Here is a 14,209-nt window from a genome sequence, read left to right on the forward strand (position 1 = left end):
CACAAAGGACAGAGCACACAACACCTCAGAAGTAAATGGAATCCCAGGCTACATGTAAAACAGACATTACTTTTAATAAAAAGGTTCTCATATCTTCAGTACAGCATATAGTCAGTGCTGTCCAGTCAGTCCTGCAGACAACTGAAATAGTTTCCCTTCAAATACAGCAATTAAGTAGTCAGCAGCGGAAGTGCTGGCTCTACCCTGCATGGCAGATACAGGTGTTTTTTCTGCACCGCAAATGTACATCAGAAAAAAAGCCTGATCGTATAGCATGCGTATGCTATTCACCTGCATCATATGTTCATAGGCAGCAATGCAAAAATCCCTCTTTCTGTTTGTTTATAGCTTGAGTTTAAGTTAGTCCTTTCTCCATTTTTGAGGAGAATACCTGACCAACTGTGTTGCCAGTCATTCATCCCCATGCCTGAGTTTTGCAATAATGCAGTACAAGCTTGCCATCACTTCCAAAACACTGCAAGAAAAACAAAAAACAAAAGCTGTTAAAATTATTCATGGGCGAGCATACACAAGAAGCAAAACAAAAAGTCTTCCCATCAGATAAACGTGTCATGAAATATTGCCATGAGAAAGCTTCCCATTAAAATGAGAGGCGCGACAACACACTGAAAACAAAGGGATGCATTTCCACAGGCTGCATGAACTCTTTGAATCACATTCACACAGATCTGTGAATGTCAACTACACTACAGTAAATGCAAGCTATTAATGCTAGGGGAAGTAACAGATTTCAAGTGCCTGAGGTGTGCTGGAAAATCCTGCTAAATACATTTGGAAAGGATATTTAAGATGAAAGTTACCTCATAGAGGGTCCCCACTTCTTGGTCTGGAGATGGAGCAAAAGACTGGTTAACATATATGAACTGCAAGAAAATGAGAGAGGAGATGGAGATCTCACATCAATCTCACTGGGAACACAGAAGAAACATTCTGCAGTCAAAAGCTCTGTTATAATCTTTAAGCACATAACAGAATACAACCAGTTACTACCTCCACTTTAGCATAGAGGGGCAACATGACCATGAGGAGTCACCTGTCACTCTGTCTGGCCAGCCAGACCAAACCAAAGTAAGCGTGCCGACTTCCTTTTCCTGCAAGCTGACCCATTATTCTCCCATACAGCAGCACAAAGTGAACTCACTGGTTTAGCTCTTGCTCTTATTTCACCCTAACCACTCACACTATTCCAGATTTGCTCAATTATGGCCATCACAGAAATTAGAAACACCTCCTTCTATTTTGAAGTCATCCTTCTCACTTCTTGCTCCAAAAAATACAATTACACATATAAGATCTAATCCACAAGGACAAAGAGGTCCTTGGGATCTGCCATGTAAGGCAGCAGTGGGTACTGAGGTACCACATGCTATTGCCAAATAAAAGATATAAAATTCCTATGTCTTTGTTCTTGAAGTATAACCTTAGGCTTCAGCCACACTGGAAGGCTACGTGCTCCCATTTTTTTTTTGTCCGGAGATAATCATATGATAGTCACTAAATCAAACTGTTGAGAATGTCCTTAGTTAATATCAGACTTACCAATCTTCTTTAAGATATTAAACCACGGAAAAGCAGACCCTTCATGATTTCCAGGTAAATGAGAAGGCCAGTGCATTTATGCCTATATACTTAAATAAGATCCTCCAAACCAAGAACAGAATGGATTCAGCTACAGTTTAGTTGACTAATGAGTATTGCTTTAACTGTGTATCTTAAATAAAAATTTTGGAGTGTAGGGATGTTGAGAGTTCACTGCAGAGCAATAAAATCAGTGCAATTGTATTTCAAGCTCTTCCAGTGTTATCACAAGGCCACTTTGGCTAGTCACTTCCACAGGAAGGAACACATAAATAACACCAGCAATCTGCTCCCCAAGGGCAAACACTTCCCAACTACCCATTTTAAAAATAAAATCAGTCCTATGAGAGCAACTAATTTATTTTAGATGTGAGCTCTAAAGGAAACAGACACTCAGATTCAGAAAGCTGATCCCAAAAATTCTGGTCTGTTTTTCAAACACTAGGGCTCCATACCCAGTTCCTCCAGGTACAGAGTGGCTAGGAATGTTTCCTTTTGGCTGCCCAGGGTGCCCACAGCTCTGCCTAGCAGAGAAATACAGAAAGAAATACAGACACTGCAAAAATTCCGAAGATCAGAGCCGAGCACACTGCTCTGCTACAGCTCGCTCAATATTAGATCCTGAGGTCTATTTGGAATAGTTCTCTCCAAGTTTCATACAGGCAGCTGTAGCTTTGCAGGGTTGACAGCGTGGACCCGGCGCGCAGCCTCCCGCCCGGTGCCCGCCCGTACCAGCTGTTCAGAGGCCATCAACTTGAGGAACTTCTTGATGAAGTCCACGAGGCCCTGGATGGTCCGGGTCCGCTCCACCGCCCATTTCTTGGTCCTCATGATGGGGGTGTCGCCCACAGCCTTCAGCAGCACATCAACTGCGGGAAATATTGCGTTACAGAGGGCCCGCCCCCCACCGCTCATTGGCCCACACCGCTCGTCCCCGCCGCCCATTGGCCCCCTCGCCTGCCCGTCACCACGGCCACGGCGCAGGCCTCTCGTCCCATTACTTTTCTTTTTCGCGTCGCCCGCGGGCTCCTCGGTGCCTGGCGACCCGGCCGGGGGCGGGCCTGGTTCGGGGGGGCCCGTCGCGACGCCGCCCTCCGAGGTCTCCTCTCCGCCGTCGCTCCGGCCGGTGCTCTGTGCCGCGGCGGTCGGCGGCTGCTCCTCGAGCTCCGCCATAATGCCGGTGCTGCGCGGGCAGCGGGAAGTGACGCCACGCGACGGGCGGCCTCCCCTCCGCGAAGCGTTTTGTCCCTCGTGGGACACCACCTTCCCGTCACGTGACGCGCCAGGAGCGTCACGTGCGGCACGAGCCGTCCCGCCGGTCACGTGGTGCGCGCGCCCGGCCGCCACCGGCCCGAGAGCGGGACGGGGGTGGGCAGAGGGAGGGAGGGGGAGAGGAAGAGGAAGGAAAGAGAAGAGGAAAAGGAAGAGGACGGGGACACTGCTCGTCCCACAGCTGCCGCTGCCAGTCCCCGCCGCAGCCCCACCATGATCAAAGCCATCCTTATCTTCAACAATCACGGCAAGCCTCGGCTCTCCAAGTTCTACCAGCGCTATGTACGGACGGGCCGGGGCTCGGCGGGGCGGGCGGAGGCCGTGCGATGGCCGGGCGGCGGGGTTGTACGCGAGGCCCCCCGGCCCGGCCCTGCCGGCTGAGCCGGGGCCAGGGCAGCGCCGTGGGGAAAGGGACGGTGGTGAGACCGTGTACGTGGGGCTTCGAAGAAAGCAGATGTTGTTTTCATTGGGATTTGCTTTTTAGGAGCTCCGAAGGTGAAGGAAGGAGGGAGGGAGACTTGTCCAGCGGCAGGCTTGGCTCTCTCGAGTTGTGTGGACGGGCTGCTCTAAGCTCCGCTGTCCGGCGCGGTGCTGCGTGTCTGTGCTACGGCAAGGCTGGCAGAGTGGGCCAGATGGGTTCTTAAGCAGAACCTTTTATTTTGGAAAGTCTCAGTATGCTATAAAATTGCAGTTGACATGAAAACGTAGCGAAGTAGAAAAGAGCATTCTTTTACATGGTTGGAGGCAAGCAGCAAAGCCGCTCTGAGAATGCAGCGGAAGCGTTCAATCTGAATGGAAAGTGCAGTGGAAACTCGTGATTTAGTTCAAGGATAAGAGATTTTAAGATAATGTTTTGAGCGTAGTCTATTTCATAGCAGATATGCTGGGATCTGCTTGGGCATTAAAATACGAGGAAACGATTGGTATTTCTTAAAGTTATTTAAGCTAATAACTTTTTCTAGCCAGTTATTTGGATTTGTGTCCCGTTTCTTGCAGTTCTGGCTATTACAGGACTCAGAATTCATTGGAAGGGATGTATCTTACTTGCACACCTCAGAGCAGAAATGATGACTCTGACACTTTAGTTTGCACGGTCGGGTTTTGAATTAGACGAGTGTAAGTGATACAGCTCCTTCTTAGGTGTGACTGAAGTAGAAGGGGAAGGAGAGGAGCAAATGTCCAAAGGATACCAGATTTTTCTTGCAAAATCATTCTGATGTACTAGTTTCATAACAGGACTTAAAACAAATTCTCAATGCTTAATGTAGGGTAACATGTTTACATAAGCAGAATGCTTTGAACTTTTGAAAATGTGAATATCAAATTAAACTAAGAAACCTTGAGCTGCACATAAACAGGTGCATTTGTATAGACTGTATTTTTATGTATGATTTCAATATAACACCAATTTGTTTGTAGACCTTTTGAAGCTTATGCATTCTTTGCTGTCAATTGAACTGGTACTGGAGGCAAATCTCTCAGCTTTTTTCTACAAGGGGATGCGTGTCCTGTTTTCTAGAGAGATTAATTTGGTCAGATCTGTGAAAGAGGTATTTATTTCTTTCATAATACCAATGCTTATAAAATGGGTCTGACTTTTAGCTGATATATATGAGAATGGAAACTGCATAAAATGAAGTTAATAATATTTTGCAGTTAGGTAGAAAATCAATCATTTATGGCAATTAAAATATATGTCATCATTTCATCTTTCAGACTGTAGACCTGTGGCCATAATTTCAAAGTTAAAAATTAAGTTTCTAAACCACCAGAAGTTTATTCTCAGAAGTGGTGTTTCTGATCTGCTAAGAATTAGGGTTATAGCCTAGGAGAACCTGCTGCTCATGGTGCCCTTGTATTTTAAGCTGTTTCTGGAAGTGTTATATATTGTGGGATTTGTAGCTTCCCTATTACCTTCAAGCATTGAGGACTTCATTTTACTCATTGTTTATGGGTAAAACTAGTTTCAAAGCATGCCTGTAGCTATTTAGGCTACATTGGCAATAAAAAAAATTCGACCTACTTGAGAACACTCTGGTTTACTCTAAAAAAACTACTTTTAGGTTAATTTTTTTTACAGAAGTTCATTAAAAATATCACTTTTCCACATTTCTCAGTAATACCTTCTTCTGCAACTTGTAAATGATGGCCTTTTGTGTTGAAATTATGCAAGTGATAGATGTCTTGTTAACTGGCGCTTCAGAAGCAGATAGTTTGAGAGTGCTGATATGCTTAATGTTTTACAATCTTGTGTGCTGTGCATTGTCAATGCTTTTTAGCAAAGTGTATTTTCTTTCACAGAGTGAAGACACGCAGCAACAAATTATCAGAGAAACTTTCCATTTAGTATCGAAACGTGATGAAAATGTCTGTAATTTTCTAGAAGGAGGACTGTAAGTATCAAGTTTGAAATAAATGCCCAGTTCTGACTTTCAAGTATTATTACTTCTGATACTACAATTTTTCACAGCTATTATGTAAATGCCATGTCACTTGAGATTTGTTGATACTCTGCACCAGGTGTACATATTCTTCACTAATGAATCATAGCTTATATATACCAAAATGTCTTAGGCTATAATTATTCTTTTTTTTCTTGGTACTGTAATGGCCACAGTGCCGTATCTAGTGCCATGTTTGTTTCAGATACAAAGATGGGGAAGGAACAGGCAGATGTTGTTTTGCTACAATCAAGCTAAAGATTTCTGGTCACATTTTAAGAGGCATTGGTATTTTCTGTACCCACTGAATCACAAAATATTCTGAAGGGACCCACAAGGTCCCTGAAGTGAATGGCCCATACAGGAATCCAAAGCCCAACCTTGGTGTTTTTACCACCATGCTCTGACCAACTGAGAAAAATCACTAGAAAATCAGTAGAAAACATCGGTAGAAAAATCAGTAGTAGAAAATTAAATACTTTGGAGCTGTTATTTGGCTTGAACTCCTAAAATTTGAGCAGACAGCCTTTTTATCAGGATTTGCGCTAGCTGTATGAACTAGGAAGAAAAAAAATAGGTTTTAAATGTGCTATTACAGTTTTGACCAAGATATTTTATTAATAAAGGAAAAACAGGGTAGGAGGAAAGTGAGGCTATGTGTCTCTGTAATACACAAAATAATATTTTTTATTCACCTTCATTGTTTTTGAAAGTCCTCTTGCTTTAGCTGAAGAAATTCTGAAATTGAGATATGTTTGAAGAATTTATTAGCCATCAAGAGTTAAGAGTTAAAAAGCCACTTTCTAGAAGAAGGGGTTGGAATTGATGGAATAAGCTCATGATCTCCAGTCTGTGACATAGAGATTGTTACAGTCTGTTAAATATTATATTTATGGGAATTTCTGGTTAGTGAAAGTTGGTCTGCTAACAGCTAGATTTTCTGTGTGCAGACTCAGTTAAATGCTTAGCTGTACCATATCAGCTAGGATGTCTTATTTCCTCATCAAAATGATTCCGGATTCCTTTCATTACTGTTATTTAAATTTAAATTATTCTTTTCTGACTCCTGAACTGGTGATTCTATCATTAGGTTCTTGGAGATAATCTCAGGTTGGGAACATTCTAGCTTGAATTCTGTAAGTGAAAGGCAGAAGACATTTGGAGCTTTTTTAAAAATCACAGCTGCTTAACAAGAATAATCTGAGACAGAGAACACAATCCCACTACTCAGTTACAGGGTTACCATTTCAAATTTTTTTTTTCAGGACAGGGTTCTCTTTATAGTTTGCATTTTATCCAAAGGCCTTAACAGTTTGTGTATAGAACTATGTGTACTTCAAGTATGAAGTATTTGAAAGAATTGGATAAATAGATCACAAAAGAAGAAACCTTAATTGCTATGTCTTTCCACCGTCCTATTTGCTTGTTATAGTGTTTTCTGATAAATGCAATTCCTACTCTTCAGAAACAAAGGGCTCCTCTTCCCTACCCCCATTCCTGCTCTCTGCCAAGCATTAATGCAGAGCACAATGCTTAAGCAGAAGCGACCTTAAAAGATTTTTTTTTAAATTTATTTATTTATTTTTTTAAATTGTGTATTCCTACCCTGTGATAAATACAGAAACTAAAGGGATGAGTTATGGTGCACAAAATGGGTGATTCAGTTTTGGTCCAGAATTAAGGGAAAATTGCGATAGTCATGTCCATGTAGGTTCAACCTAAAAAATACTTTTATTTCTGTAGGAACAGGTGTTTTATAACTCAAAGCAAATGTCAGTGATCTGATGTAGATCTCCTGTGCTTTGTGTGCCGTTTTTGGAAGGCCATAGCAGAAGAGTGGAAGAACCTACCTCTTTAGACTCTTCTCATTCAGTGCCATGATGATTAGTGAGTCCATAAAGATGTAATTGCTTCTGTGACTGTAACATTGCATCATAAACTATTGCTTGAAGTATGGTCCTACTTCTCAAGATATCATGAGTGTTAGCATGAGTGTTACATATTCTTGGTTATTAAATGGATCAAAAACCTAATTTAAGGCTTTTTCTGTAATCCAAATGCCATTCTTCATTACAGTTTTTTTTCTCCTGATGCTCCTCTGAGAAAAGGTGAGGGAAGGATTCATAGGTGTACACCATTAATCTGTAAAGCAGATTAATCCCTGTGCAGTGCCTTCCTGCTAGTGTGGACTGGAAGCACATTTAATATCTGCTTTTTTGTGATCTGTTTGAATAGATTTTAATAAAAAGCTGCACAGGTTGATGTCATTTTTATCCATATGGATAATAATAACTTGTGCTTGTGTGGTAAATGTAAATTGGTCTGTCTTGTTACTTGATTTTCCATTGGAATTATATCACAAAATAGAAGTTGCAATATAGTTGGATTTGGGAGAACTCCAGCTGTTAATAATAAGCCTCCTATTAACTATGATAACTGAGGATTTGCTAAGCTTATCCTGAGATGCTACCTGAGCTTTCCTTGTTTTATTTCCTCTTTAGATTAATAGGTGGATCCGATAACAAACTAATTTACCGACACTATGCCACCTTGTATTTTGTCTTCTGTGTGGATTCCTCAGAAAGTGAGCTTGGTATTTTAGACCTCATACAAGTAAGTTCTTTTTGCTGCTTTGTGGGTGTTTTTTTTTTGTTTTTTTTGTTTTTTTTATTCTAAATAACTGTAATTCAACTTTGAAGTATCTTAGAAATTAAATATTTTGCTTGCATTTTTTTGGAAGTATTTGGAAGGTTGATTTTATACTGTGAACATACCAAGAAATGCTGAGTATTATTTTCAGATTGTTTGTAGTTTTCTGGGCTGTCTTTGAAAAAGTCATTTATCAAGTTGACAGGAAAGTGAGGAAACGATTTGGAGTCTCCTGAACAAAAACTATTTTTTGTTTTAGCTTTTCAAGACCTCTTTTGGCTGCAGGTAATAATGGCACAGTTCAAACATTGGCTGTACAAATGTAGATTATGAGAACTTTGACAGGCAATGCTCTGTATGTGTATATATATATATTTATGTATATTAATATATACCCAGACTCACACACACATGCATGTGTGTATATATATATTCACTATAAATGTATAATGCATAAATATGTCCAAAACCTCTTTGGATTAAATTTTCCTTGTGGCTTATGATCTTTTTGACAGGTATGCCTTAGAAAAGGAGGGCAAATGCTCCCTTAGGTATGTGTTCTGCACCAGGGAAATTGGGATGAGTAGGGTGGGTATTGGTTAGGAGGGAGAAGATCCTTAAGCCTAGGTTCTTTATCTCAGTAAGAAAGGCTCAACAGCACAAACGATTTGATAAGATAACTACTTAATAAAGCAGAGTAAGAAGATGAATGTAGATGGTAAATCTTAAACCCCTTCAGGTACTGGCCACCTTTATGTAGCACCAAGTGGAGAGCAGGTGGATTTTCCCACAATGTGCAGGGCAGAGCAGATCCTATGGAGAGCTCTTCTTTTTTTTATTCTTTGAACTATTATATAATTTCCTCACAGGAAAACAACTTTTGCTAAAGAATATTTTCAGGAGAACTTCCTGCTGCAATTTGAGGTCATGGCTAGGCTGTGCAGGTGGCATGTTCACTGGTACCATGTGGGAGCTGCTTGCTGGCTCCTCTGTTAGAGTGAACTGGCTGAGTTTATCCCTTAGCCAAGGAATTTCTGCAGCACAGCACAGACCTCTGTGTCTATTCAGGTTGTGTTATGTGGATGACTAACCCTTAAACATGCAACTGTCTCTTAGGCAGAATCAGTACAATCCATTCCTACAGTTCATTTTTGCCAAGGACATAATAGGTTATAGATTATATTAAGAAGATCCAGGCTGCTCAGCCCAGTAGAGCAGACAGGGCCTGTTCAAGATCACTGACTCCTCAAATATAATGTCTTCTGCAAGGCTTCCAGGTATGATTTCCTTCCAACACAGGGACCCATCATTGAGTTCAGGTCCTGACCTTTCCCAGGACACCCCAAGAATCACACCATGTACCTTAAAGCATTTTTCAAATGCTTCTTAAACTCAGGCAGGCTTGGTGCTCTGACCAGTATTTAAATTGCTAAGTATGTCCTTGTCAACCTAGTAACAAATATTATGTCTGGTAATATGAACACTCCTAGGTCAAGAGGCCTCTGACTAAATCAGTGATTTTTTTCAACTTAAAACTTGCAAATAAGCAATTTCACTGATGATCATTATTTTCAAACAGAAAATAGTTTCACACCAGGAAGTGATTTATGTCATTACGTAAAAATCTCATATATGTATATTTACATATACTTATAAAACGGTAAGTATAACTTACTGTTATTCCTTTCGAAAGCTTGCACATAAAGAGAATTGATTTATTGCATAAGTAAAATCTGTCCTGAGACATGGGACTGTTTCAGTTATTTCTCTGTAGAAGCACTGTGAGTCTCTAAAGCCCTACAGTTCCCTGCAGACCTTTCATGAAGCTGCATAGTTTCCCACAGACACCTCCTGCTGTTCAGAACAGTTGTTCCACTGCTGCTCTTCTGGACAGTAGATCCAGAAGAGAGCCTGTGTGGGTAGCAGGGAAGGAAACTCCGTTCTGGATTCTTACATCATCCTTGGTCATGGAACATTCTGCAATATCTGAACAGTGCAGCATTAACAAGGTACACAGTAGCTGTACTTGTTCATAGCAGTTTGTTGTACAGAGTTGCTTAGTTGCCTGTTGCATAGTGTGTCTTCTTACTTGGAAGTGCCAAAATATTTATGAACAGAGGAAAGAAGTATATTCATATATTCACATAGACAGTACAACCTAAATAGTACGTTCAGGTTTTGAAGCACATTTCTTGAGCTTACTACTAACCATAATTATACAGCCCCCAAAAGTTTTTGAATTAGAGAATTTAAGCTTTTCTCTAAAATGTTTTGTTTCTTGTACCAAAAATATTTCAATAGATTTTAATCTCCCAGTCTTTGTATTTCACATTTTTTCCAAAAATGCCCCAGTGTTTAATTACATGTCAACATACCTGTTTAGAGCAAACTGAAATAATAAAAATGCTATTTCCATCTGTAGAAATACTTTGTTTTTCTGACCCGTCTGATTTTGTTTATAAATCATACAGTCTCACCACAGTACCTACAGCTGTTGAGGATTTCAATTTTTCTTAAATATTGCAGTTCAACCATTTGATTATAGTATATAGTGATACATTAAATATTAAGAGTATAGAGATTAATTAAATATGTTTAATTTCTAGACAGGCTTAGAAGAAGGATCTATTTAATCTTCTTAGCAGTAGCAGTCAGAGTTAAATGGATCTTTTACTGAAAGAGGGCTCTCAGAAAGTTTATTACTTGTCAGTCCCACATGCAGTATAGACTAACAATATATACACATGCATATTTAATTGAGAAAATAAACTTTATTTTTTCCTGAAAAGTGGTGAACCATTTCTGTACATCTTTTTTTATTGTAGTTCAGAGATAATACAGGTAAGAGTAAGACATCTGGACTTTGTTAGGAGTCATACATATAATGAATTGTCTAAGCAAGTGGATATGTAAGGGACCAGTTTATGATGGAACGTAAACTGCTGAAATTAACCTAGAACTCAGTATAGCAAGTTGGAGATTTTTGTCATGCAAACTGAATAAATATATAGGAGATTAGATTATGTATGGCAGTCTGCAGTTCTTTCCAGCAGAAAGTTTTTGTTGTGATCCTTAGGATACTTTCATGAATGCTACTTATCTCCCCATGAGATCAGAGCTGTTTCACAGGTTAGTCTTGACTCAGGCTTAATGAATATGCTGTATGTATTACAAATCCTAGACCCTGCCTGGGGTTTGATACCATCTTCAGCTTGGATTTCTTTGTTTGAACACGTAAGATGAATTCAGATTATTAATTTTTGACCATTTTTTCCCCTTTTTTTCTAAATGTAAACACCAGTTTCTTTTTATTATATCTGCTCACTTGGATTGGGAGATTGATCAGCATCTGCAGTGCTTACATTTTACAGTCTTCTGGATACAAAAAATTCTTGTCGTGCTATTTCAGCATCTTTGTGTTAGCCTGTGAAGCATAAGGTTTTAGTGGATGGAAGGACAATACGTGGGAAAACGCAACTAGCTGCAGACTGCCATAAAGAAGAAATGTTTGTTTACAGTGGTACTTTAACTGTCCTATGGACCTAAGAGCCCTATGTCAGCTCTAAGAATTTGTGTCTTGGCCCATTGCTGTACTTCAAAAACATGAGTCAGCAAGCAGCGGAGTTTGTGAGGTCAGTCTTCTATGGGAAATTCAATAGAGCCTTTCAGTGTAATGGGGTTCAGTGAGATGCACGTGGGAAATGCAGTGCAGTTTATGTAACACGTTCTTCTCAGTTCTTAACAATAAAGTATCCTGACCAGAGATGCTTTTGTGCTAATGAAATAGAAAACGGAGAGGCATGTGACGGGGATAAGAACTCTTCATGGGCAGATTGAGTTACTTCTGTCCTCAGTTTTACCATTGCTGTTTGGTAAGCTAAGGAGGAAGAAGGGGATAATCTTGGTATGAGTTACTCTTGTTTTCAGTTCATCTTTTGTACCTGCTTTCGTTAGTATTTGACATTATCCATGCTCAGATACATTTAATTGTTTAGAAATTCTGAGTTTTCTGCTGCCCTTGTTATCTTCCTCCAAATTTATGATATATTTCTTTTTTGTTTTATTTGTTTGTTTTAAAAAAATAAGTCCTACATTGTAAAGGTTTTATGTTTTGACATATGGCTGAGTAGAGGGGGCTCCTGGCTTACAAATATTCAATAAAAAGTTAGTATTTTCTTTCATGTAATTTATGCTACCAGTGTGCATCTGTCTTTATTAAAGCATATTTCTTACAAAAGAAAGGATAGGGGTTTTCCTTTTTTTTTTCACGTTTTCTGTTTTTATACATGGAGTTGTGCATGTTTTTTTCTTTTTACCATAAAGATAGTAATTTCAAAAATGAAGCACAAGGGGGAGCTAGTAATTAATTGTGCATGCACCCTTATTTTCCTGCTGTTTCACTAATTTATTTATGTTTACCCTTCCAGTAACATCACAAAATACATCTGAACTGATGTATGTGAAGGGTGTGTGTGTCCCGAAACAATTGATGTGTTTTCTCTTCTGGTTATTGATCTACAGATCTGCAGCATCTGAACTGCTTGCCACAGTGAGCAGTTCATGATTCAATTAAAATTCTGATGGAAGTGACTCTGATTTTATTTACCATTTTAATTATTGAAGGCATCTTAAAAGAGGTCAAGAAATGTTAGTGTAAAAAATCTAGTTTACCTTGCAGACCAGTGTTTTAAAAGATCATTTATAATAGATGTAGACCTTGTCATTTCTGGCATTATTGTTAGTGAGCTTGCCATCATGAATGGAAGATGGGGGAAATCTCCAAAGTTTCCATGGGAAATCTTTAGTTAGTGAAAAATCTCTGTGAAGGAATAGTCAAGGCCAGCTGATTTCCCTTAGATTAAAAAAATGTTTATTGCACATTACTGGTCATGCATTGTAAGCAGAGATTTGTGAGTTTATTTAGTGTGAGGGGGGTTGCTGTGTGGTAGGGAAAGATTAAAAGTAACCACTCAAGCTATGAATCAAATGTTGCTATAGAAGCTTTATCTACCTGGAAGAATGTCACAAAAATTAAACTTTTCCATTGTTGTTGTGTGAGCATGTGTGCTGCTGCTCAATATATGTATCTGGGGGGATGTTTTTTAGGATTCTTGAGTTGCCTTTGTTTTTAATGGGTTCCTTTGTTTTCCAAGGAACTAGACAGATGTCAGAGTGTGTGAATCATGTGTGAAGTTGGTGACTTATATGAGGAATAGTGTCAAACTCTTAGCTCTTGTAACTAAAACCATTAGACAAAAGTTGCATTTACACTGTTTCCAATCCTCTTCTTGCAGCTAATATCAAACAGCACTGTCCTTGTAACTGCATTCTCCTAAGGTGCAAGGAAAGTAAGAGAATATCTTTGGTGATTTGTTTTGCTGCACATGGCTGCACATGTTGTCAAATGTGTAGTTTTTTCTGCTTAACATACAAGTTTTTTTTGTTTGCTCACATCTCTTCTTTATAGAAAACTGTTATTATCATAATGAATTAACAACTGCTTGAAGAAAAGATCCCTGCTTTGCTTAGCTTCAGTATAATTTAACAGAAGCATATTAATTTTCTTAGTTAACTTGTCACCAAACCTTATTGTCTTGAGTCTGCCTCTGAATAAGCTCTATGTTCCTAGTTTAAGTGACAGATTTGTATTTTGTTATTGAAGAATAGTGCTTATTCTAAATTCATGGATCATCAGTTAATTTGTAGTTTGACTTCAACATTTTAAAGACTTCAATAATGGTAGTAATTGTGAGGGCAAGGTGTGGTTGTCCTCTCTTTTACAGTGTGAGCAGGATCTGAAGACCAGTGATTAAGATGTAAAAGTAATCTTTGTTGGTAATGGCTACTGTTGGAGATGGCTAATGTAATGCCTATCTGTTTCACTGTGTCTGTAGATATAAATAAATGTCTGTAGAACCAGGACTTTAATCCACAAAGAGTGGAGGTGAGTGGGGTTACATCCAGGTGGCATCTGGTCAGCAGTGGCGTTCCTCAGAGCTCAGTATTGGAGCCAGGTCTCTTTAATATCTTTATCAGTGATCTAGACAAGGGGTTCAAGTGTTCCTTCATCCAGTTTGCAGATGAGTTTGTGCTGGGTGGAAATGTTGATCTGCTGGAGGGAATCAGACAGGCTGGAGTGATGGGCCACGGTCAAATTGTATGATGTTTGACAGAGCCAAATGCCCTTGGGTCACAAAAGTCCCTCAGTGCTACAGGGGCAGAGTGGCTGGAAAGCTGCCCAGTGGAAA

At 39.6% G+C, this 14,209-nt stretch overlaps 2 protein-coding genes across 2 annotated transcripts in view; one reads left to right on the forward strand and one right to left on the reverse strand.

Moving 5' to 3' along the window:
- Positions 1-55: 55 nt before the first annotated feature.
- On the reverse strand, positions 56-2,857 carry ATG12 (autophagy related 12). The gene is made up of 4 exons (XM_058827654.1): positions 2,601-2,857; positions 2,332-2,468; positions 822-884; positions 56-475 (listed from the first exon to the last, which is right to left on the reverse strand). The coding sequence occupies exons 1-4, from the start codon at positions 2,770-2,772 to the stop codon at positions 416-418; spliced, it is 432 nt and encodes a 143-aa protein (XP_058683637.1). The 5' UTR covers positions 2,773-2,857; the 3' UTR covers positions 56-415.
- Positions 2,858-2,936: 79 nt separating this feature from the next.
- AP3S1 (adaptor related protein complex 3 subunit sigma 1) overlaps positions 2,937-14,209 on the forward strand; it is a 29,227-nt gene continuing 17,954 nt past the window's right edge. The window contains exons 1-3 of the mRNA XM_058827652.1: positions 2,937-3,153; positions 5,173-5,264; positions 7,814-7,925. Coding sequence (XP_058683635.1) covers positions 3,085-3,153; positions 5,173-5,264; positions 7,814-7,925 — 273 coding nt within the window. The 5' untranslated portion in view covers positions 2,937-3,084. The remainder of the gene's footprint in view (positions 3,154-5,172; positions 5,265-7,813; positions 7,926-14,209) is intronic.

Source organism: Poecile atricapillus, chromosome Z, assembly GCF_030490865.1.
Source record: "Poecile atricapillus isolate bPoeAtr1 chromosome Z, bPoeAtr1.hap1, whole genome shotgun sequence".
NCBI classification, from domain to species: domain Eukaryota; kingdom Metazoa; phylum Chordata; class Aves; order Passeriformes; family Paridae; genus Poecile; species Poecile atricapillus.